This window comes from Ursus maritimus (genome assembly GCF_017311325.1).
Source record: "Ursus maritimus isolate PB19 chromosome X unlocalized genomic scaffold, ASM1731132v1 scaffold_X1, whole genome shotgun sequence".
NCBI classification, from domain to species: domain Eukaryota; kingdom Metazoa; phylum Chordata; class Mammalia; order Carnivora; family Ursidae; genus Ursus; species Ursus maritimus.
Window position 1 is genome coordinate 65,112,434 of NW_024423319.1, and position 23,263 is coordinate 65,135,696.

The 23,263-nt window shown below is 38.2% G+C and overlaps 1 protein-coding gene across 3 annotated transcripts in view; it reads right to left on the reverse strand.

Annotated features, from left to right (window-relative positions):
- Positions 1 to 18,093: 18,093 nt before the first annotated feature.
- The window catches only part of UPRT (uracil phosphoribosyltransferase homolog), a 37,785-nt gene continuing 32,615 nt past the window's right edge, over positions 18,094 to 23,263 (reverse strand). The window contains exons 5-7 of one of the 3 annotated variants that reach the window (XM_008703060.2): positions 22,535 to 22,696; positions 21,530 to 21,658; positions 18,094 to 19,643 (exon numbers count right to left, since the gene is read on the reverse strand). In XM_008703060.2, coding sequence (XP_008701282.2) covers positions 19,537 to 19,643; positions 21,530 to 21,658; positions 22,535 to 22,696 — 398 coding nt within the window. In that variant the 3' untranslated portion in view covers positions 18,094 to 19,536. The remainder of the gene's footprint in view (positions 19,644 to 21,529; positions 21,659 to 22,534; positions 22,697 to 23,263) is intronic. The other 2 variants (XM_008703061.2, XM_040630505.1) reach the window with 2 other exon arrangements.

Consider the following 23,263-nt stretch of genomic DNA (forward strand, 5'->3'; position numbering starts at 1 on the left):
GAGTATTGTTGGAGGTGAGACAGGAAAGGGGATGGGTTAAATGGGTGATGAGTATTAAGGGATGCACTCGTGATGAGTACTGGGTGTTATGTTTGATGAATCACAAAATTCTGCTCCTGAAACTAATATTACACTGTATGCTAACAAACTGGAATTTAAATAAAAACTTGAAACTACAAAGAAAAAAAGACATAGGGTGACTGCATGATTAAAAAACAGGAGCCATATGTATTTTGTCTACAAGAGGCTCATTTCAGACCTAAATACACATGTAGATTGAAAATGATGGGATGGGGAGGGGCGCCTGGGTGGCACAGCGGTTAAGCGTCTGCCTTCGGCTCAGGGCGTGATCCCGGCATTGCGGGATCGAGCCCCACATCAGGCTCCTCCGCTATGAGCCTGCTTCTTCCTCTCCCACTCCCCCTGCTGTGTTCCCTCTCTCACTGGCTGTCTCTATCTCTGTCGAATAAATAAATAAAATCTTTAAAAAAAAAAGAAAATGATGGGATGGAGAAACTTTTACCATACAAATGGATGTGAAAAGAAAGCGAGGATAACAATACTTATACCACCCAAATTCTTAAAGCAGTCAATAACAAACATAAAGGAAATAACTGAGAGTAATACAATAATAGCAGGGGACTTTACACCCACTTACATCACTGGAGAGATCATCAAAACAGGAAATCGACAAAGAAACAGTAACTTTTTTTAAATTTTATTTATTTATTTGCAAGAGAGAAAGAGAGAGCACAAGCAGGGAGAGTGGCAGGCAGAGGGAGAAGCAGGCTCCCCACTGAGTACGGAGACTGATGGGGACTTGATCCAGGACCCAGGGATCATGACCTGAGCTGAAGGCAGACGCTTAACCAACTGAACCACCTAGGCATCCCAAGAAATAGTAACTTTGAATGACACATTGAAACAGGTAGATTTAACATATTTTCAGAACTTTTCATCCTAAAACAGCAGAATACATATTTTTTACAAGTGCTCATAGAATATTCTCCAGAACAGATCACATAATAGGACACAAAACAAGTCTCAACAAATTTAGAAAGACCAAGTTCATTCCATGCATCTTTCCTGACCACAATGCTATGAATCTTGAAATCAACCCCATTAGAAAAAAACTGGAAAGAGCACAAATACATGGATTAAATAACATGCTACAAAACATAAATGGGACAACAAAGAATCAAAGAGAAAATTTAAAAAAAAATACATGGAAAGAAATGAAAAGGAAAGAAACGATGGCCCAAAATCATTGGGATGCAGCAAAAGCTGTCCTAAGATGGAATTTTAGCAATACAGGCCTACCTGAAGAAACAAGAAAAATCTCAAATAAACAACCAAACCTTACACATAAAGGAGCTAAAAAAGAAGGATAAACAAAACTCAAAACCAGTAGAAGGAAGGAAATAACAAAGATTAAGGCAGAAATAAACAAAATAGAAACAAAAATGGAAACAATGAAACAGACTAATGAAACCAGGAGCTGGTTCTTGGAAAAGATGAACAAAATTGCTAAACATTTAGTCAGTCTCATCAGGAAGAGAGAAAGAGAGAAGACTCAAATAAATAAAATAAATAATCATCAAATAAAAATAATGAACTGACATGACAGATATACAAACAATTATAAGAGAATATTATGAAAAACCCTATGCCAATAAAGTGGACAATCTAGAAGAAATGGATAAATTCCTAGAAACATATACTCTCCAAAAACTGAATCAGTAAGAAATAGAAAATTTGAACAGACATATTATCAGCAATGGACTTGAATTAGTAATAAAAAAAAATTCCAGCAAAAAAAGTGCAGGATCAGATGGCTTCACAGGTTAATTCTACCAAACACTGAAAGGGGTTAATACCTATTCTTCTCAGAATATTCCAAACAATGGAAGAGGAAGTATGACTTGCAAATTTATTCTGTGAGGCATGTATTACACTGATACCAAAACCAGATAAAGACACTATTAAAAAAGAAAACTATAGGCCAATATTTCTGATGAACATACATGCAAAAATCGTCAACAACATATTAGCAAACCAAATCCAACAATACATTTAAAAAAATCATTCACTATGATCAAGTAGGATTTATTACCAGGTTGCAAGGATGGTTCAATAGCTGCATATCAATGTGATAAATCAAATCAATGAGAGAAAGGAGAAAAAACATATGATCATTTCAGCAGACACATAAAAAGCATTTGACAAAGTATAACATCCATTCATGATAAAAACCCACAACAAAGTAAGTTTAAAGGGAACATACATCAACATAATAAAGGCCATATATGAAATACCCATAGCTAATATCATACTCAGTGGTGAAAAACTTAAAGATTTCCTCCTAAGGTCAGGAATTAGACAAGGATGTCCACTCTCACCACATTTATTCAACATAGTCCTGGAAGTCCTAGCCACAGCAATCATAAAAGAAAAAGGAATAAAAGGCATCCAAATCAGTAAGGAAGAAGTAAAACTTGCACTATTTGCAGATGACACGATACTCTACATAGAAAACCCAATATACTCCACCAAAAAACTGCTAGAACCAATACATGAATTCAGTAAACTCGCAGGGTACAAAATCAACATACAGAAATCTGTTGCACTTCCTATACACCAACAATGAAGCACAACAGAAAGGGAAATCAAGGAATCGATCCCACTTGCAATTGCACCAAAAACCATAAGATACCTAGGAATAAACCTAATCAAAGAGGTGAAGGATCTGTTCTCTGAAAACTATAAAACTCTGATGAAAGAAGAAACTGAAGAGGACACAAAGAAATCAAAAGACATTCCATGATCATCGACTGGAAGAACAAATATTGTTAAAATGTCTCTATTACCCAAAGGAATCTATACATTTAATGCAATGTCTGTCAAAATACCAACATCATTTTTCACAGAGCTAGAACAAACAATCCTGAAAGTGCTATGGAATCTCAAGAGACCCTGAATAGCCAATGCAATCTTGAAAAAGAAATGCAAATCTAGAGGCATCACAGTTCCAGACTTTAAGTTATATTACAAAGGTATAATGATCAAAACAGTATGGTACTGGCATAAAAATAGACACATAGATCAATAGAACAGAATAGAAAACCAAGAATGAACCCACAACTACATGGTCAACTAATCTTTGACAAAGCAGGAAAGAATACCCATTGGGAAAAATAATGTCTCTTTAGCAACTAGTGGTTTTTGATTTGTAGTTACTATTAGTTTTTTATACAATGTCTTCTGTATATAGCAGTCTATATTGACGGTCACTTAAGTTTGAACCCATCTTTACTTCTTCCTTTCCATACACATTTTAGGCATATGGTGTCATATTTTATATCCCTTTATTTTGTGAATGCCATGACTGATTTTTTTATAGAAATATTTACTTTTACTGGGTTTTTTGTTTCCTACTTTTCATACTACCACTTTTGGTCTTTCCTTTTCACTCATAGTGCTCCCTTTAATATTTCTTTTAGGGCTGGTTTAGTGGTCATGAACTCTTTTACCTTTTGTTTGTCTGGGAAACTCTATTTCTCATTTTGTTCTGAATGATAGTCTTGCTGGATGGAGTATTCTTGACTGCAGATTTTTCCCTTTCAGAACTTTGATTTTATCATGTCACTCTCTTCTGGCTTACAAAGTTTTTGCTGAAAAATCTGCTTATAACCTTATTATGGGGTTTCCCTTGTATGTAGCTGTCTTCTTTAGCTGTTTTTAAATTTTTTTCTTTATCACTACTTTTTGCCATTTTGATTACTATGTGTCTTGGTGTGGACCTTTTTTAGTTGATTTTGTTGGGGGATCTCTGTGCCTTCTGGATCTGGATATCTGTTTCCTTCACTAGATTAGGGATGTTTTCAGCTATTATTTCTTCAAACAAATTTTCTTCCCCCTTTTTTTCTCTCTTCTCCCACTGGGATCCCCATAATGCAAATGTTATTATGCTTGACGCAGTCACTACATTCCCTAAGTCTATTCTCATCTTGCATAATTCATTTTTCTGTCATTTGTTCATCTTTATTACTTTGCATTACTCTGGATTCTAGTTCATTAATTCGTTCTGCTTCTTCCAGCCTGCTATTTATTCTATCCACTGTATTTTTAATTTCATTTATTCTGTTCTTCATCTCTGGTTGGTTATTTTTTATGTTTTCTACCTCTTTCTTAAGGTCTCACTGATTTCCTTCACTCTTTTCTCAAACGCAGTTTGAATTCTCTATTAGGCATTTTACTTATATCTTTTTCACCTTGGTCTTTTGCTGTGTGTGTGTGTTTTTTAAAATATTTTATTTATTTATTTGACAGAGAGAGACAGCGAGAGAGGGAACACAAGCAAGGGGAGTGTGAGAGGGAGAAGCAGACTCCCTGCTGAGCAGGGAGCCCCATGCGGGGCTCGATCCCAGGACTCTGGGATCATGACCTGAGCCAAAGGCAGACACTTAACGGCTGAGCCACCCAGGCACCCCTGGTCTTTTGCTGTGGTTTTGTCCTGTCCTTTCATTTGTGATATATTCTTCAGTCTCCTCATTTTGCCTAACTCTCTACTTGTGTTAGGAAAGTTAACTATGTCTCTTGCTCTTGAAAGTAGTGGGCCAGACACACACTTTTAACTAGGTACCACTGGTCCTCCTCCAGTAGGAGGTGGAGCTCCACAAAGCTCACACAGCTGACAGGCACTTCACAAAGTGTGCACATTTGGACAGGGGCACATTTTCACAAGCTGTGGGCACTGGTCCTCTCCCACAGGGGACGTGCAGCCACCTTGTAGGTCCGAACCAGCCTGGACTGCTTGGCAAAGCCTGTGCAGACAAGGGATGTACTTGTTTTACTGTCTCTTTTTTATTATTGTTAGTTTCAGAGGCAGAATTTAATGATTCATCAGTTGCATATAATACCCAGTGCTCATTACATCAAGTGCCCTCCATAATGCCCATTACCCAAGTATCCCTTTCCCCCACTCTTTCCCCTCCAGCAACCCTCAGTTTGTTTCCTAGAGTTTACTGTCTCTTATGGTTTGCCTCCCTCTCAATTTTCATCTTACTTTTCCTTCCCTTCAAGGGGTGCACTTTTAACAAGACGTGCTCCTTCTCCACAGGAGTTCAGGAGAAGTGTTTTTAAAGTTTTCATGGGTCTTCTAGGGGAGGGTATTCAAACCACTGGGACTGAGGCAGGTCTGGCTAAAGGGGACAGAGCATAGTGTAAGTGAGTTAGGTAATAAGTGCTGGTGCTGCACTGGTTCCCGCAGGTGGCTGTGTGTTTATCGTGTCAGGTGGGGAAGAGAAATGGCATCCGCCAGCTCCTTTATTCCTGGTGAAGTCTCTGAGCAAACTCTGAGATTAGTAACTAACTCTCCCTCCCATAAGCCCCAGGTACCTTTCAACTGCTGCTTCCAAGCTGTATTTCCACAGCTGTTTGCTATGCTATCTCTTTAGTGGCAAGGTCTCAGTTTCCTAGAGTCCTCTAGGCTCTCTCTCAAGCAAGCCCACTGATTTTTTTAAATTTCAGGCTTTAAGTCCCACTAGTTGTAGGCACTCATGAAATTTGACCCCTCTGATTTTCAAAGTCAAATGCTATGGGGATTTCTCTTCCTTTTGTAGGATCCTCACTGTACTAGTCTGTTTCTCACCCTTCTATGTGCCCACAGCTCCCTCCTTCTGGTGGTCACACACATGGGGTTTAGGTTCCCATTCCTCATCCTTCCCGCCCTCTTTGATGTGGCCTCTTCTCTACATTTACTTGTGGACTTTGTTGGGCCAGTCTTTGGGGTACTTTTCTGGGTTGTTTGCTCTGATGCAAATGTCATCTAGTTGTATCCAGGGGATGACATGAGTTTAGGGTCTTCCTACTCTACCATCTTCCCTGGAAGTCCAATCAAAATAGGCTTTAAACAAAACACTTTAAGAGAAATGAACAGGTATACATTTTATAATGATACTCAAAGATGAAATTCTAAAATTGTTGCCCATAAGATCAGGGCCAAAATGAAGATGCCTGCTTCAGCACTTTGTTCAGTATTATAATGGAATCTCTAGCCACAGCAACTAGGCAAAAAAGGAAAAAAATTCATTCAAATTGGCAAAGAACTAAAACTTTCTCTATATGCATATAACATGATCTTACAGGTAGAAATCCTGAAGAAGACACACACACACACACACACACACACACGCAACCATTTAGAGCTAATAAACAAGATCTGCAAAGTTGCAATATATAAGATCAACACAGAAAATCACTCTTATACCCATACCGTAGCAATGAACAATCTGAAAGGAAATTAACAAAACAATTTCATTTACAATAGCATCAAAATGAATAAAATACTTAGGGAAAAATTTAATGAAGGAGGTACAAGACTTGTATACAGAAATCTACAAAACATTGCTGGAAGAAATTAAACACAAATAAATGGAAGGACATCTCATGTTAATGGGTTGGAAGATAATATTGTTAAGATGTCAATATTACTCAAAGTGACCTGCAGATTCAATGCAATTCCTATAAAAATTCCAGTGGCCCATTTTACAGAAATGGAAAAGCTTATCCTAAAATCCATAACGAATTGTAAGGGACCCCAAGTAGCCAAAACAATCCTGATAAAGCACAAAGTAGAAGAATTCACACTTCCTGATATCAAAACTTACCACAAAGCTACAGCAATCGAAACTAGATAAGGATAAACATATACAACAATAAAACAGAATTGAAAGTCCATAAATATACTCTTATATTTATGGTCAATGGGTTCTTGACAAGGGTACCAAGACAATTCAATGGGGAATAAAGTTTTTTTTTATAAATGGTACTGGGACAACTGGATAACCACAGGCAAAGGAGTAAAGTTTAACTCTTTCCTTACACCAAACATGAAAATAAACTGAAAATGGATTACATATCGTATGATTACATTTATGTCAAATGTTCAGAATAAACAAATCCATTGAAACAGAAGGTAAGTTAGTGGTTGCCAGGGACTGAAGGCAGGCAGAATGGAATGTGACTACTAATGAATACAGGTTTCTTATTGGGTTAATAAAGATATTCTTGAATTAGATTGTGGTGGTTGGCCAATTTTGTGACTATATTAAAAATCACTTCAATATTTTGAAGGGTTACTTTCATTGTATGTGAATCATGACATAATAAAAAAGTGATGAGAGACAAAAGCATGAAAACTTCATATACTTCAGTGAATGTGCTCACATTCAACATGAGGGCAACCAAAGAATGGTCCCCACTGAATAGTCTCCTCTACTTTTATAGGAAGTAAGGGTATGGAGGATACTGTAAAGCTATTCAATCCTTTCACACATCACCTCGACATTTTTTCCTGCTTGACTAAGTGGTTTTAGGACTAGGACTACAATAGTGCCTGTCAGAACCAGGGTTGATCCCTAAGCAAGAAACTAATTATACCTTTAAATCTTTATGCCAGAATTTCTAAGTCCTTTTGGGATGGGTTATACTTTCATCCCATCTTGCAAAATTGGAATTGACAATGGCTGCAGTTGTATTGTTTTGTATCTAGTGGCCCAGATAGCCTACTAGTTATCTATCTGTGTGACCCTATTCTATACAAATGGGAATGAACTGAAAGGAAAGCACTTCCTAGACTCTTACTGCTGTTGCCACCTATCGGAACAAGCACTGCCATTGAACCTGACACTCCTTCTAAAGATGGAAAGGTTTGGGTTAAAACCAATGACAAGTACAAAGAAGGAAAAATAATAGCTGAAGGTAAAAAATGAATAAATGGCTTATGCAACAAAGGACATCCCATATTACATTGTTTCCTTGAGGGGCTCAAAAGAAGAGAAAAATACTGTATCATTATAATTATACTAAATATCCAAGAGGGTGAAGCTGTATGTTTGCCCAGACCACCCCCACTTTTGGATTTTGACAAGGTTGAATGGAAGCTTGCAAAGCTGAGTGGTATTATTACCCTGGGAGAGATCCTGGTCATATGCTGTAATGAACAGGATCAACTGTTGATGACTGAATAAAACTTTAATAATGTGCCAGTATATTTTGCTTCTTAAATTTCAGGTTGTATCTACTGTAAAGGATATCATTTAGGAAGCAACTTCCAGGAATTACTCTACTGAACCATCAGACCATATAACTCCTGGCAGACTGATCACTGTGTAAAACCATAAACTTTGATCACCAAATACTTAGAAAGGTTCTGGGTTATTATGGTCAGAATATAGCAGCTGCATGCCTAGGATGCCAAAGTGTGCTGTGTATAAATACTTAACACCCTTGTTTTTGTAGGTATAAAACTAGGAAATAAAAGCTAGTTTCTGATAAGAATAAGGTAGTAGGCATATTTGGTGGGCTTAAATCCCCATGGGAAATGGCCCCACTTTGAGACAAGGCAGGCTAGGAGAGGCCTTCATGGCATACTGACAGTAAATAACATCAAGGTGTGACTACCCGTATAGCCTTAGCATGTGGGACCCAACATTTTAGGGAACAAAACACGTATTCTTTTTTTTTTTTAAGATTTATTTATTTATAAGGTGGGGGAGAGTGCCAGCACATGGGGGTAGGGGCGCAGAGAGAGAGGGAGAGAGAAACTCAAGCAGACTCTGCACTGAGCATGGAGCCTGAGGCAGATCTCTATCTCATGACCCTGAGATCAGGGCCCTGAGATCATGACCTGAGCTGAAACCAAGAGTCAGATGCTTAACCAACTGAGCCACCCAGGCACCCCCAAAACATGTATTCTAATTGCACTCAGGCTATTAGTACACAATGACAACACACCTGGTAGATTAAACACTGGTCCATGAGATAGAGGAAATCTATAGGAGAGATAAGTGCCAGTTTAAGCATCAAAGGACAAATGGAATTCGCTTTCAATGAATGGCATTCAGAAGAAAAAGAAACGATAGAGAGGATAAACCAATTGGAATCGATACTCTTCCAGAATAAAGAAAAAGGACAAGAATCAGCCTGGAGAGATGAGGCTTTAGTGAACTGCATCACACAGATTTAATAAATAATGCTGGACAATGCTAGGACTTGACACTGGGAAAGTGTCTGTACCCAGATCCAACAGGATCTCCTATTTTAAAACAGATTGAGCCTGAAGTAGCAATGAAGCAATGACTCTTCATCCTAGGGCACACTCTAAAAACCTTATGGATCTCCAAATTTATGGACATTCTCTGGGTGCAAGGGTAATTTACAGTGATGCACTCTGCCCCCACTCATTCCAAGAATGAATCAAAATAAGATATAACCTGTAGCAGAGTTAGCAGAAATAGGAACCATTCTGAAAGACACTCTTTTTGCCATAGGAGGGATGAACCCTGCTACATAACAGCACATAATGGAAACAGTCTCCATAAAATCATATGAACTGAGACAAGATGACTAGCTTTATCCCCACGTTAGGGACTGAACTGTATATCTCCAAAATTCATGTTAAAGCCCTAGCTCCCAGCACCTCAAAATGTAACCAAATTGGAGATAGGGCACTTAAAGAGGTGATTTAAGTGGTGAGTTAATCACCCTAATCTAATTTAATCGAATCTAATCTAACTGGTATCCTACAAGACGAAGAAATTTAGGCACACAAGAGGACACCAGGGATGTGTGCACACTGGAAAAGACCATGTGAGAACACAGCAAGAAGGTGGCCATCTGTAAGCCAAGGAGAGAGTCCTCAGAAAAAACCAAACCTGCCCACACTTTGATCTTGGACATCTAGCTTCCAGAACTCTGAGAAATTAAATTTTTGTCATTGAAGCCACCTAGCTTGTGGTATTTTGTTATGACAGCCCTAGCAAACTAAAACACCATAGGACTTAGAAACAGAAAATAACCAAATCCTGGCCAATTGTGATAATCCTTATCTGTGACATCTGGTATATGGGCAAAGGCCAATTGTGGTGGGCACGTATAATAAATAAATACCTCTTACTGACTTGTGCAATGAAACAACTGTACTAAAACCATAGTGTGATATGGTGTAATATCAGCATGGCTGGTAAGATTCAATTACCTTATATTAGTAAGTCATATAGATATTGATAATTATATGTATTGGGAAATTAAAGCTTCCTCAGGATGTGTTATCAATAGAAACGGTTGGCTTTAGGAGGAACTAGATCTAGTTAACATCAGTTAATCAATATGCTAAATAGGTGTATACAAATTTATCATAAAGTACAAATAAGTGCAGACTAAGAGTAAGTTAATACAGGGGCGCCTGGGTGGCTCAGTTGGTTAAGTGTCCAACTCTTGATATCAGTCATGATCTCAGGGTTGTAAGATTGAGCCCCGAGTTAGGCTCCATGCTGGGCATGGAGCCTGCTCAAGATTCTCTCTCTCTCCATCTGCCCCTTCCTTCCCCATGTGGTCTTGCTCTCTCAAAAAAAGAGCAAATTAATACAAAAATATGGAGATGTATATAATGGCATTATAGGATGGATTAGTTGCTTCTTTGTGTCTATCCCTATCCCACACCAGCTCTTCCAAATGCTGGGCATACTCCTGGTGATATTACTATCTCTATTACATAAATGCTATACTAACTGTAGGTTCTCAGAAAAATATGACCATCTTCCTGTAAGAGAGACTGGGCCAAAGGCCAGGAGGATGAAAAGTGCAGGAAACTGACCTAGCAGGTCCAAGTTGCTCAAACCTTACACACTCCCCAGAAGTCTGTTTTCATGAATGGCCCTTCTTCCACAACTGGGAATTGAGTTCTTGGAAGGTTTTAACTCATAAAAGTGTTTTTGCACACTTGGGAGCTTTGAACCACACTGTACCTATACGCCTAGATAATCTGTGTAAATAATGTGATTTACGGTGAACAACTGCTTTCCTTAAGGTGGTCTGTTTGGTAACTGTGATCAATCATATATACGCTATGTGCCAATGTGACCAAACCCCGATAAAAACTAGAATTTTAGGCTCAAGTAAATGTCCCTGGTAGACTACACTTCACACATGTTGCTACAATCTGTAGATAAAGAAATAAGTGTATCCAGTGCATTTCCATTGAAAGAGAACTTTTGGAAGCTTGTGACTGGTTTCCTCCAGACTTTGTTCCATGTACCTATTCCCTTTGCTGATTTTTCTTTGTATTTTTTCTATAATAAATCATAACCATGGAAACTACAATGAGATATCATCTTACACCTGCCAGGATGGCTAAAATCAATAACACAAGAAACAACAGGTGTTGGCAAGGATGTGGAGAAAAAGGAACCCTCTTGCACTGTTGGTGGGAATGCAAATTGGTGCAGCAGCTCTGGAAAACAGTGTGGCGTTTCCACAGAAAGTTAAAAATAGAACTACCTTACAATCCAGCAATCACACTAAAACACTAATTCAAAGGGATACGTGCACCCCTATGTTTATAGCAGCATTATTTACAATAGCCAAGATATGGAAGCAGCCTATGTGTCTATTGATTGATGAACAGATAAAAAAGATGTGAGATACACACATGCACGAGTGCGCACGCGCGCGCGCGCACACACACACACACACACACACACACACACAGAGAATATTATTCAGCCATGAAAAAGAATGAAGTCTTGCCATTTGCAATGGCATGGATGGAACCAAAGAGTATAATGGTAAGTGAAATTAGCGTGCCAGAGAAAGACAAATACCATATGATTTCACTCATAGTGGAATTTAAGAAACAAAACAAATGAGCAAAGGGGAAAAAAAGAGAAATAAAAAGACAAACCAAGAAACAGACTTAATTATAGAGAACAAACTAACTGATGGTTATCAGAGCAGAGGGAGTGAGGGGAATGGGTTAAATAGGTGATGGGGATTAAGGACTGCAACTTGCTGTGAGGAGCACTGGGTGATGTATGGAATTGTTAAATCACTATATCATATACCTGAAACTAATATACCAAAGTATGTTAACTAGAATTAAATAAAACCTTAAAAAAATAAATCTTAGCCACAAACATAATTCTGAGTCCCACTGAGGCCTGGCAGTGGTCTTGGGGAACCCTGACACAGGCACACTAGAAAATATCTAACAGAAAGCAGTAATGGAGGAATAGAGGAACAAAATAGATCTATAAGACATTAAGGACACAAATCACAAAACGGCAGATGTAAATCCAACTTTATCAGTAATTACACTAAATGTAAATAGAATAACAGCACACTTCTAAACATGCAGGAGACAGTGAATTATCTTTACAGTACTGAAAGAAAAAAGAAGCTGCTAACCTAGAATGCTGTATCAGTAAAAATAAAGACTTTTTCAGACACACAAATGCTGAGAGAATCCATTACTAGGAGACTTGTATTATAGTAAATGTTAAAATAAGTCCTTCGGGTAGAAGGAAAAAAATACCTGAAGGAAATCTATTATCTATACAAAGAAATAGAAAGCACCAAAAATAAATAAAAAGACTTTTTTTTCTTATTTTGTCTTAGATCTCTTTAAAAGATAACTTGAATGCAAAAAATAATAATATTATTATGGGGTTTAACACATGTAGAAGTAAAATTATGACAATAATAGCACAAAGGCTGAGGGGTGGAAGTATATTGTTTAAATTCTTATAGGTGAAATGGACTGTGATAAGGTTTTTTAAAAAGATTTTATTTATTTATTTGTCAGACAGAAAGAGAGAGAGCACACAAGCAGGGGGAACGGCAGGCAGAGGGAGAAGCAGGCTCCACATTGAACAGGGAGCCCAGTGTGGGACTCAGTCCCAGGACCCTGGGATCATGACCTGAGCCAAAGAAAGACACTTAACCAACTGAGCCACCCAGGTGCCCCAAAACAAGATGCATTAAATCTAAATGGTTAATATAAAAATAATTTGCTTGCAATATGGTTTTATACCTGCACTTGAATATGAACTTGTCTGATGTTCTAGACAGTTACTTCAAAATACTGAAACCCTAACATATGTACTAACTCAGAAGCACTGACTCCTATAGTGGTAGACATCACCTTTCCAACTAATTCAATGCATCAATCTAAGCCAAATCTGGTCTCTATCTAAATTTTCTGCTCACATTTTTCATAGGACACTGAGTTAAAGACTTGGGCTTTACTGGGCTTCAGTTACAGCTTTTGCTAATCAAGAATAAACAAATTCCAAATTGTATCAAAATACTTAACTGATGAGTATAAATGATAATTTCAATAAGAACATGAAAGCAACATCTGCCATGGAAGAATTGTAATATGGGTAATCTATCAATTAATTTGTTTTCATAATTATGACAGTTTTCAAAAATAAAGGGCAATAGGTTGGAGCTAACATGGCGGCATACTAGGAGGACCCAAGGCTCATCTTGTCCCTCAAACACAACTATATAACTAACAAATCATTCTAAATGTCCTAGAAATCAACCTGAAGACCGACAGAACAAATTCCACAACTAAAGGGAGAGAAGAATCCACATCGAAGAAGATAGGAAGTGCGGAGATGTGGCTGAGGGAAGAAACAGATCAAGGGTGCAGGTCAGAAGCTGTGGTTGTGGAGAAAGATGAAAGAGAGAGGAACACGCAGGGGAATGCACAAGGAGAACACTTCCCCAAAGCCATTGACTAGGAAAACAAGAAGGGCTGATTTTCATGAGTTCTTGTAACCAGGAAGGCTTAAAGACTAGCATTCTGAAGGGCAGCAGGCAGGGCTGGGATAGAGCCCTAAGGGCACTGCCTACTCCTGGAGAGAAGGTAGGCTAAGAACTCAGGGGCAGATGGCATGGAAACAGCGATCTGAAGAACTCTTGGGGCACATGGGGGGAGATAATCTGGCTCTTCTTAGAGTGAGTCTCTGAGAGGCAGAGTTCAGAGAGATGCTTCTCTAGTGACAAAAGAGTTGGCTGGAGCCATTTCCATCCCTAGCCCCTCAGCATAAACACAGAGCCACCCGCAAAAAGCAACACTGGCAGTCTAACTTGCTTACACCAGGTCCCAAATCCCTGTGCTCTGGCAGTACTGCCCTTCTTGGTGAAGCCTGCCTCAGTCCCAGGGTGGCAGGCCCCTTCCCCAGAAGACCAGCGGAAAACCCTGCAACACTACATCTGACCAGAGAGGTCTTCAGTTCTACTGGACGTAGTATCAGTTCTCATTTAACAAGCAGACCAGAGTAAACCTACTTAAAACTCACCACATTTTGGCCAAGGACCAAACACTGTCCACTGCAGGCAAGGAGAGCCTCTGCAGGCAACTGGCCTGAAGGATAGAGCAGCCAAAATGAAGGAGGAGAGTGTATTCAGCACATACCAGAGATATTCCCTGAAGCACCTGGACACAGTATGACCTCATTTTCATAAAGCCATTCCTCTCAGGAATAGGAAACATAACTGGCTTTTTTTTTAACACAGAGAAGAAGTTACAGACATGGACAAAACGCCAAGAAGAGGAATTCATTCCAAATGAAAGAACAAGATAAGCTCACAGCCAGAGATCTAAGCAGAACAGATATAAGTAACATGCCTGATGGAAAATGTCAAACAACAATCATAAGGATACTTGCTGGGCTTGAGAAAAGAATGGACCTAACCTTATCCCTAAAGGAACTACAAAAAGAATAACAACAACAAAAAGAAGCCTAAAGCCAGCAGAAGGAGGGAAATAATAAAGATTAAAATGGAAAGAAATGATATAGAAACTAAAAAACAATACAAAGGATCAATGCAACCAGGAGCTGTTTCTTAAAGAAACAATGAAATTGACAAACCCCTAGCCAGACTTATCAAAAAGAAAAGTGAAAGGACCCAAACTAATAAAATCACAAATGAGAGGAGAAATCACAACCAATACCACAGAAATACAAACAATTCTAACAGAATATTATGAAAAAAATATATGGCAAAAAGTTGGACAACCTAGAAGAAATAAATTCCAGAAACATATAAACTACCACAACTGAAACAGGAATCGAAAACTTGAAAAGACCGATATCAAGCAAAGAAATTGAGTCAGCAATCAAAAAAGTCCCAAAAGTCCAGGGCCAGATGGCTTCCCAGGGGAATTATACCAAACATTTAAAGAAGAGTTAAAACCTACTCTTCTCAAACAATTTCAAAAAACAGAATTGGAAGGAAAACTTCCCAATTCATTTATGAAGCCAGCATTACCCTGACACCAAAACCAGATAAATACTCCACTAAAAAACAGAATTACAGGTCAATGTCCCCAATGAACATGGATGCAAAAATTCTCAATAAAATACTAGGAAATCAAGGAGCGCCTGGGTGGCTCAGTTGGTTAAGTGGTTGCCTTCAGCTCAGGTCATGATCTCCGGGTCCTGCAACTGAGCGCCACGTAAGCCTCCCTGCTCAGCAGAGAGTCTGCTTCTCCCTCTACCTCTGCCCCTCCCTCCTGCTCATGCACTATCTCTCAAATAAATAAAACCGTTTAGAAAAAAACACTAGGAAATCAAACCCGACTGTACATTAAAAGAATCTTTCACCACGATCAAGTAGAGTTTATTCCTGCGTTGCAAGTGGTTCAATATTCCCAAATCAATCAAGATGATATACCACACTAATAAAAGAAAGGATAAGAACCATATGATCTTCTCAGTAGATGCAGAAAAATCACTTGACAAAGTACAGTGTCCATTTTTGATAAAAACCCTCAACTAAGTAGGGACTGAGGGAACATACCTCAACCTCAAAAAGACCATATACAAAAAAATCCAGAGCTAATATCATCCTCAATGGGAAAAAACTTAGAACAAGACAGGGATGTCCATTCTCGCCACTGTTATTTAAGATAATACCAGAAGTTCTAGCCTCAGCAAACAGACAAGAAAAAGAAATAAAAGGCATCCAAATCAGCAAAGAAGTCAAACTTGCACTATTTGCACACAACATGATACTCTCTGTAGATAATCCAAAAGACTCGACAAAAAAAATTGCTAGAAATAATACATGAATTCAGTCAAGTCTCAGGACCCAAAATCAACATACAGGAATCTGTTGCATTTCTCTACACCAATAATGAAGCAGCAGAAAGAGAAATCAAGGAATCAATCCCATTTACAATTGCACCAAAAACAGTAAGATAGATACCTAGGAATAAACCTAACCAAAGAGGTAAAATCTGTACTCTGAGAAGTATAAAACACTGATGAAAGAAATCAAAGATGTCACAAAGAAATGGAAAGACATTCCATGCGCATGGATTGGAAGAACAAATGTTGTTGAAATGTCTATACTACCCAAAGCAATCTACACATTTAATGCAATCCCTATCAAAATAACAACAGCATTTTTCACAGAGCTAAAACAAACAATCCTCAAATTTGTATGGAACCAGAAAAGAGCCCCAACAGCCAAAGCAACCTTGAAAAAGAAAAGCAAAGCTGGTGGCATCACAATTCCAGACTTTAAGCTGTATTACAAACTTATATTCATCAAGACAGTATGGTACTGGCACAGAAACAGACACACAGATCAACAGAACAGAATAGAAAAGTTAGAAATGTACTCACAACTATAGGTCAACTAATCTTCGATAAAGTAGGAAAGAGTATCCAATGGGAAAAAGAGTATCTTCAACAAATGGTGTTGGGGTAACTGGACAGCAACACGCAGAGGAATGAAACGGGACCACTTTCTTATGCCATACACGAAAATAAAATCCAAAACGGATGAAAGACCTAAATGTGAGACAGGATACCATCAAAATCCCAGAGGAGAACAAAGGCAGTAACCTCTCTGACACCAGCTGAAGCAACTTCTTTCTAGATATGTCTCCTGAGGCAAGGGAAACAAAGGCAAAAATAAACTATTGGTACTTCACAAAAATAAAAACCTTTTCTGCACAGTAAAGGAAATAATCAACAATACTGAAAAGGCAACCTACAGAATAGGAGAAGATATTTGCAAATGACATATCTGATAAAGGGTTAGTAACCAAAATGTGTAAAGAAATGATCAAACTCAACACACAAAAAACAAATAATCCAGTTTAAAAATGGGCAGAAGACATGAACATTTTTCCAAAGAACTATAGATGGCCAACAGACACATGAAAAGATGCTCAACATCACTCATCATCAGGGAAATGCAAATCAAGACTACCATAACACCTTGCACCTCTTAGAATGGTTAAAATCAACAACACAAGAAACAACAGGTATTGGAGAGGATGTGGAGAAAGGGAAATCCTACTGCACTGGTGGTGGGAACGCAAACTGGTGTAGCCACTCTGGAAAACATGTGGAGTTCCTTAAAAAAGTTAAAAATAGAACTACCCTACGACCCAGCAATTACACTCCTAGTTATTTACCCGAAGGATATAAAAATACAGATTCAAAGGGATACATGCACCTTTATATTTATAGCAGCATTATCAACAATAACCGAATTATGGAAAGAGTCCCAATGCCCATGGACTGATGAATGGATAAAGAAGTTGTGGGGGGGGGTGTGTGTATGAAATGGAATATTAGTCATAAAAATAATGAAATTTTGCCATTTGAAACGATGTGGATGGAGCTACAGAGTATTATGGTAAGCGAAATAAGTCAGTCAGAGAAAGACAAATACCATATGATTTCACTCATATGTGGAATTTAAGAAACTAAACAAATGATCATGGGGGAAACAAAGCAAGGTAAACCAGGAAACAGACTCTTTTTTTTTTAGGAAACAGACTCTTAACTATAGAGAACAAACTGACAGCCACTAGAGGGGACATGGGGTGGGGGATGGGTTAAATAGGTGATGGGGATTAAGGAGGGCACTTGTTGTGACGAGCACTGGATGTTGTATGTAAGTGCTGAATCCCTAAATTCTACACCTGAAACTAATATTATACTGTATGTTAACTAACATACAGTGAATTTAAATAAAAACTAAAAAATTCAAAATAAAGGGAAATATAGTGAAGTCTTTCTAGCATTCCTAGGCTCTGTAAGGAAAATGCATTCCATTGTGCACCAGCTTTTCCTTCGTCTCCCCTAATCTTTGCTGATTTTCATCAGCTTTGGTTCTAAGACACTGCCTGCTGCTCTTTCTGGATGTTTTCGAACAGAGGCCCACAACAGGTGCCTATGGGGCTGTGAGAGTATAACTATTCAAGTCATCAGCCAGAACCACTGTTAAAATGTTTAATATCAATACAAAATGAGATCAGGGTTTCACAAGCAAGTTTCAGAACACAAACATTGATTTCTACAGCAGTTTATCTTCCTTTCAGAGGCCTAAATACGAACACATATAAATCTTGAGGATTTAAAAAATATCATGGTATTTTTAACTTTAATACAGCTACAGGTGACAAGTATGCAAAGAACTCACAGATTGAATGAAATATCCAAATTAAAATGTAGCAATGTAACGTACTCATTGGCCATGAAACTCAGCAAGAAACTGTTCTTTCCCCCATACCTCAGAAAAACCATCACCAGTTCCTTTCTAGGGCATCGATGGCATTAACGGCACTCAGCCTTGTCAGCATCCAGATATCCCTGGTTCAATCTATCTATGTAAATTCATGTTACAGTTCCGTTGTTGGAAGTGCTCACTATCTTCTTCACTGCATTACACTTGGCAAGGCACCTACCAACAATGCACAGGATGGGAAGTGAGCCATGAAGAACACAATGGCTTGACTGGAGAGCTAACCATATATCCTGGGTCTGCTAGCTGAGTGAGGATATTAATGGAAATGTAAAATTTCAGGAGGCATCTTTTTTCACTCTCTCCAAGTTACCAGCATGTATGGTACTAGGAAGTAAAGAGTAGAAGAAGGTGACAACAGCCATATACATGAACTCTCCCTAGATCTAAAAGCAAACTGAACAAAATGTAAACTATAGTGGGCCAAAGAACGGACTCCCATCTGGGCTTTATTTGTGGCTGGAAACAACATACCAACTGAGAGGTTCAAAAATTAGGAAACAGTTTTGGGGCACCTGGATGGCTCAGTCAGTTAAGCATCAGACTCTTGATCTCAGCACAGGTCTTGATCTCAGGGTCGTGAGTTCAAGCCCCGCACTGGGCTCCATGCTGGGTGTAGAGCCTACTTAGAAAAAAAATTAGGTTAACAGTTTCAATGCACTGAGGGATCATCAACTTGCCTAAGAATATTACTAAAATATTTTCTAGGGGCGCCTGGGTGGCTCAGTTGCTAAGTGTCTGCCTTTAGCTCAGGTCATGATCCCGGGGTCCTGGGACTGAGCCCCACGTCCGGCTCCCTGCTCAGCGGGGAGCCTGCTTCTCCCTCTCCAGCTCCCCTTGCTTGTGTTTCCTCTCCCTCTCTGTCAAATAAATAAATAAAATCTTTAAAAAAGTAAAAATTAAAAAAATAAAATATTTTCTAAGAGTTATGTGTGCTTCCCTGTTGAGTTTGGTGCCAACAGTTAAGAAATAATCAAATAAATTAAATAAACCTCAAATATTTCTTTACTATACCCACTTCCAAGAATTACAAAACATAATTTTCTCTGCCATTCCTCAAGTGAATTAGTAAGACAAGTAGAAACTCAAAACATTAACTGTAATATCACACAAGATAATTAATTTTCCTTTGGCAACTCAGTCTGTCCCAAAGTATTTCTGTCCAAAATGCGTAGGTGCGACAGGATGAACTTCAGTAGTTAAAATTGTGATCTCTGGAAACTCCTGAATGATTGATTTGGCACCTTCAAAAAATAAAAGAATTGCTGTTATGGCATGACTTTTTGGTAGCATTAGCTGGAATTCAAAAATTTTGTAGTTATTAGGTATAATATAGACAGAAGACAGAAAGAAATGACCTTTAAATACCTAGTCAGACTCGATTAATCTCCTAGCTTATATGTCTGATATCTGAAAAGCTTTGACAATCATCACACTATGCCTCCACTCATTCACTAACAAATTCTTAGATTCAAATTGTTTTATATCCAAGATTTTAAAAATACATTCAGTTATAGCAACTTTCTCCCTGAAGAGACTTTGTTTTGTTTCATTTTAAAGGCAGCTGGAATAGAGAGAATACAATCCTTTCCAGAAACAGGATCATATATAAGATGATGGCTTCTCAACTGGAACACTGTGAAACAAGTGTAGAAACTTCTTTGGTATGTCAGAGTGAGCTAGCTTTTAGAAGTTAGGACTCTAGCTTTGGGGGTTGAGGGAAAGGGATGAGTTAGGACCCTCGCCAAACTAAAAAACCATAGCAATGCTGCCACAAAATAAGATTTTTAATCTACAATGTCAAAGAATAGTATTCCATTCTAATACATACTCTTAGAACTAACAGTTACTTTTCTACTTCAAAGGCAGGAAATCCAATAATTATTTGGTTATCTCAATGTTTACAGTGCCACCTCTGCTATATATAAATAGATGACCAAGCAAATTGCCCTTTGTCACCATCAACATTTGAACTACAGGTGAATTTTGATTCTGAAACAACAAAATAACCAATGGCCTACAGAAAGCAGCCCTCCCAACTGGATACACTCTATCCCCTTCAAGGTTGGCTGAGACTGGGAAACTTTGGAAATGAGGAAACACCCTAACTAGAAGCCACATATTTCTCTTTCTTTTAAATTATGAAACAAATACAAATTCACTGCCAAACATTTGGAAAATACAAAAAGAGCTTAAAAAAATAAAATGAATTGCTTTGAGTCCCAACATCCTAAAATAACCACCATTAACATAGTATGTATTTTAAAATGAAAATTGAAATAGTATTGTACATCTGTCTAGCCTCTCATGCTAAGGAAAGACTTATTAGATTCTGTGTTAAATCCAAGTCTGACTTTGGTAGTCATAACAGTCATAATTTGCATTAGTCATCTCTGAACTCGGTAATAACACTTTACGTTATTCTAATGCTGTCATTTTTTACCTTGCTTGTTCATGTTTACACGTAGATTTTTCGACGTTATTAAATATTTTTCAAAAACATGACTTAACAGTTACATAATGTTACATCCTGTGAATATATATTGATTTAACCATTTCTTTACTGTAAGTCATTTATATACTTTCAAATTTTTTCATACACTAAAAATAACTGCAGTGAATATCCTAAAGGCTAAATTTCTACATGCATGTAAGATTATTTTCTTAGGATACTTTCACAATTGTCCTAGATTGTATGGCAAAAAACTAGGGCTTTGCATTAGGTTTACCTTCCTGAGGAAATAAGAGAAAACACAGTTCTATCCTTCATGCTCTTTGAGCAGAAGTAGAACTTAGGAAACTTCTGCTCTTTGCTTCACACTGAAAAGTTTATGCAGCAAGACCACAGGGCTAACCAGAACCTCAAGTTTCTTGCTGTTTGGGAGCAGTTCTCTGGTTCAGGCTCTACCCAAACAGAGATACCGGGAAAACAACTGCAATCCCCTTCAAAGGGGTTAGTTCATAGATTTCCATTTGAGTTTGAACATCAGAATGGTATAAAAATACTTTATCACTAAGCTTAGAGACGATAAACACAAGTTATAAACTACCAAAATCAGATTTAGATTTAATGTGGAAGAAGCAAATGAACTTTTCTTCACAATGAGAATCTGGACAGATACACACTTACCCAACCCGTGACCAGTCATGCTGCACTCACCATGAGGAGTGGAGAACAGACTGAGTAGAATGATAACACTGGGTTGAACTCCATGTTCTATAAGAACCTTTACAGCTTCAATTACAGTATTTCCAGTGCCTGAAATCAAATGACAACCAAATGCATTAGCAACTTTAACATTTATCTCAAAACGTCTCTGAAGTTTCTCTGAAGTAAAGGCAGTTTGGTAATCTAACATAAGATACTAAGCAAAGCTTCATTGGAAGGTGCCTGTTCTTTTTTCAACGACATTCTCTCTTCTTTTTTTAAAAGATTTCATTTATTTGTTTACTTACCTACTTACTTATTTATCTATTTATTCACTTATTTGAGAGGTGGGGGGGAATCTGATGCTGGGCTCGATCTCACGACCCTGAGATCATGACCTGAGCCGAAACCAAGAGTTGGACGCTTAACCGACTGAGCCACCCAGGTGTCCCACCCATGATGTTATTTTTAATAATGGACATGACACACACTCTTTTCAGTTTTCAAATGCACAACAAACCCTAAATTCATTCAGTATTTGAGATACCAAATTTGACACCCACCCTCCACCACCAACCCTGGGAGACAATACCATGTGCGATCTGAATAAGCTTAAAAAACAGAATAGGAGAAAAAAATATTACTTTCGGGAGGATAAATTCTTGACAAATTCAGTGCTATCCTCATTGGACTAAAGAAGGGACATATTTCAATGTATTTTCTGTGTTCTATATATTTTGCCTCATTAGATCCTTTGCTTCAGTGTTTTCATTCATGTTAAAACCAAAGCTCTTTTGAGCTAATAAAGTTTATTTAGACATTATTTACTCTCTTATTACACAATAAAAATTCCCCAGTGAACTGCCCGGGGCAAAAACCCATTTAGAAACGCTTTTGCCTTTATATAAGGGTAACTAAAAGGCAATCACTAAGTTGAACTGATTTAAACCCTAAGCAAAGTATACAAATTAAACTCCAGCCACTCACTGAGAATTGGATACATCAGAAGGACTTTTCTCCGGTAAATGTCTGGGGGGAACTTGGCATAATATACTTTGGCTCTTTGGGTCTCTTCATCACTCTGAATCAGGATCTTTCCAATTCGTATGGATCGACAGCAGTCTCGTAAACCTTGTTCCATTGCCTCACCTTGAAGAAGGAAAATTTTCAGAAGAGAAAAAAAAAAAGGTTGGGGAGATAGAATTAAAGTCCAAATATAGGCCAAAGCAGAATGTGTGACTATTACTAATACGAAAAGGACATTGTCAAGATGGGAGCAATTCTTCTTAAGCTAAGAGCTTTTATTTCTGATATGCTCTTATTTTATACTTAGTGCAGGTCAATTAAACCAGATTAAGGCTGGTCAATGAAAGTAGGATAAGCTAGTTTTATTGCCGGCTTTCAAGTTTTAGAGATGTCACGCTTTCACGAAATACAAAAAATAAAGTGTTTTGGGGCGCCTGGGTAGCGCAGTCGTTGGGCGTCTGCCTTCGGCTCAGGGCGTGATCCCGGCATTCCGGATCAAGTCCCACATCAGGCTCCTCCGCTGGGAGCCTGCTTCTTCCTCTCCCACTCCCCCTGCTGTGTTCCCTCTCTCGCTGGCTGTCATATAAATAAATAAAATCTTTTAAAAAAAATAAATAAAGTGTTTTTTGTTGGGCTGCTCCCTGAGCTTTTCCAGTATCAGGACCATTTTACTCCTATTATTTTAAGGAA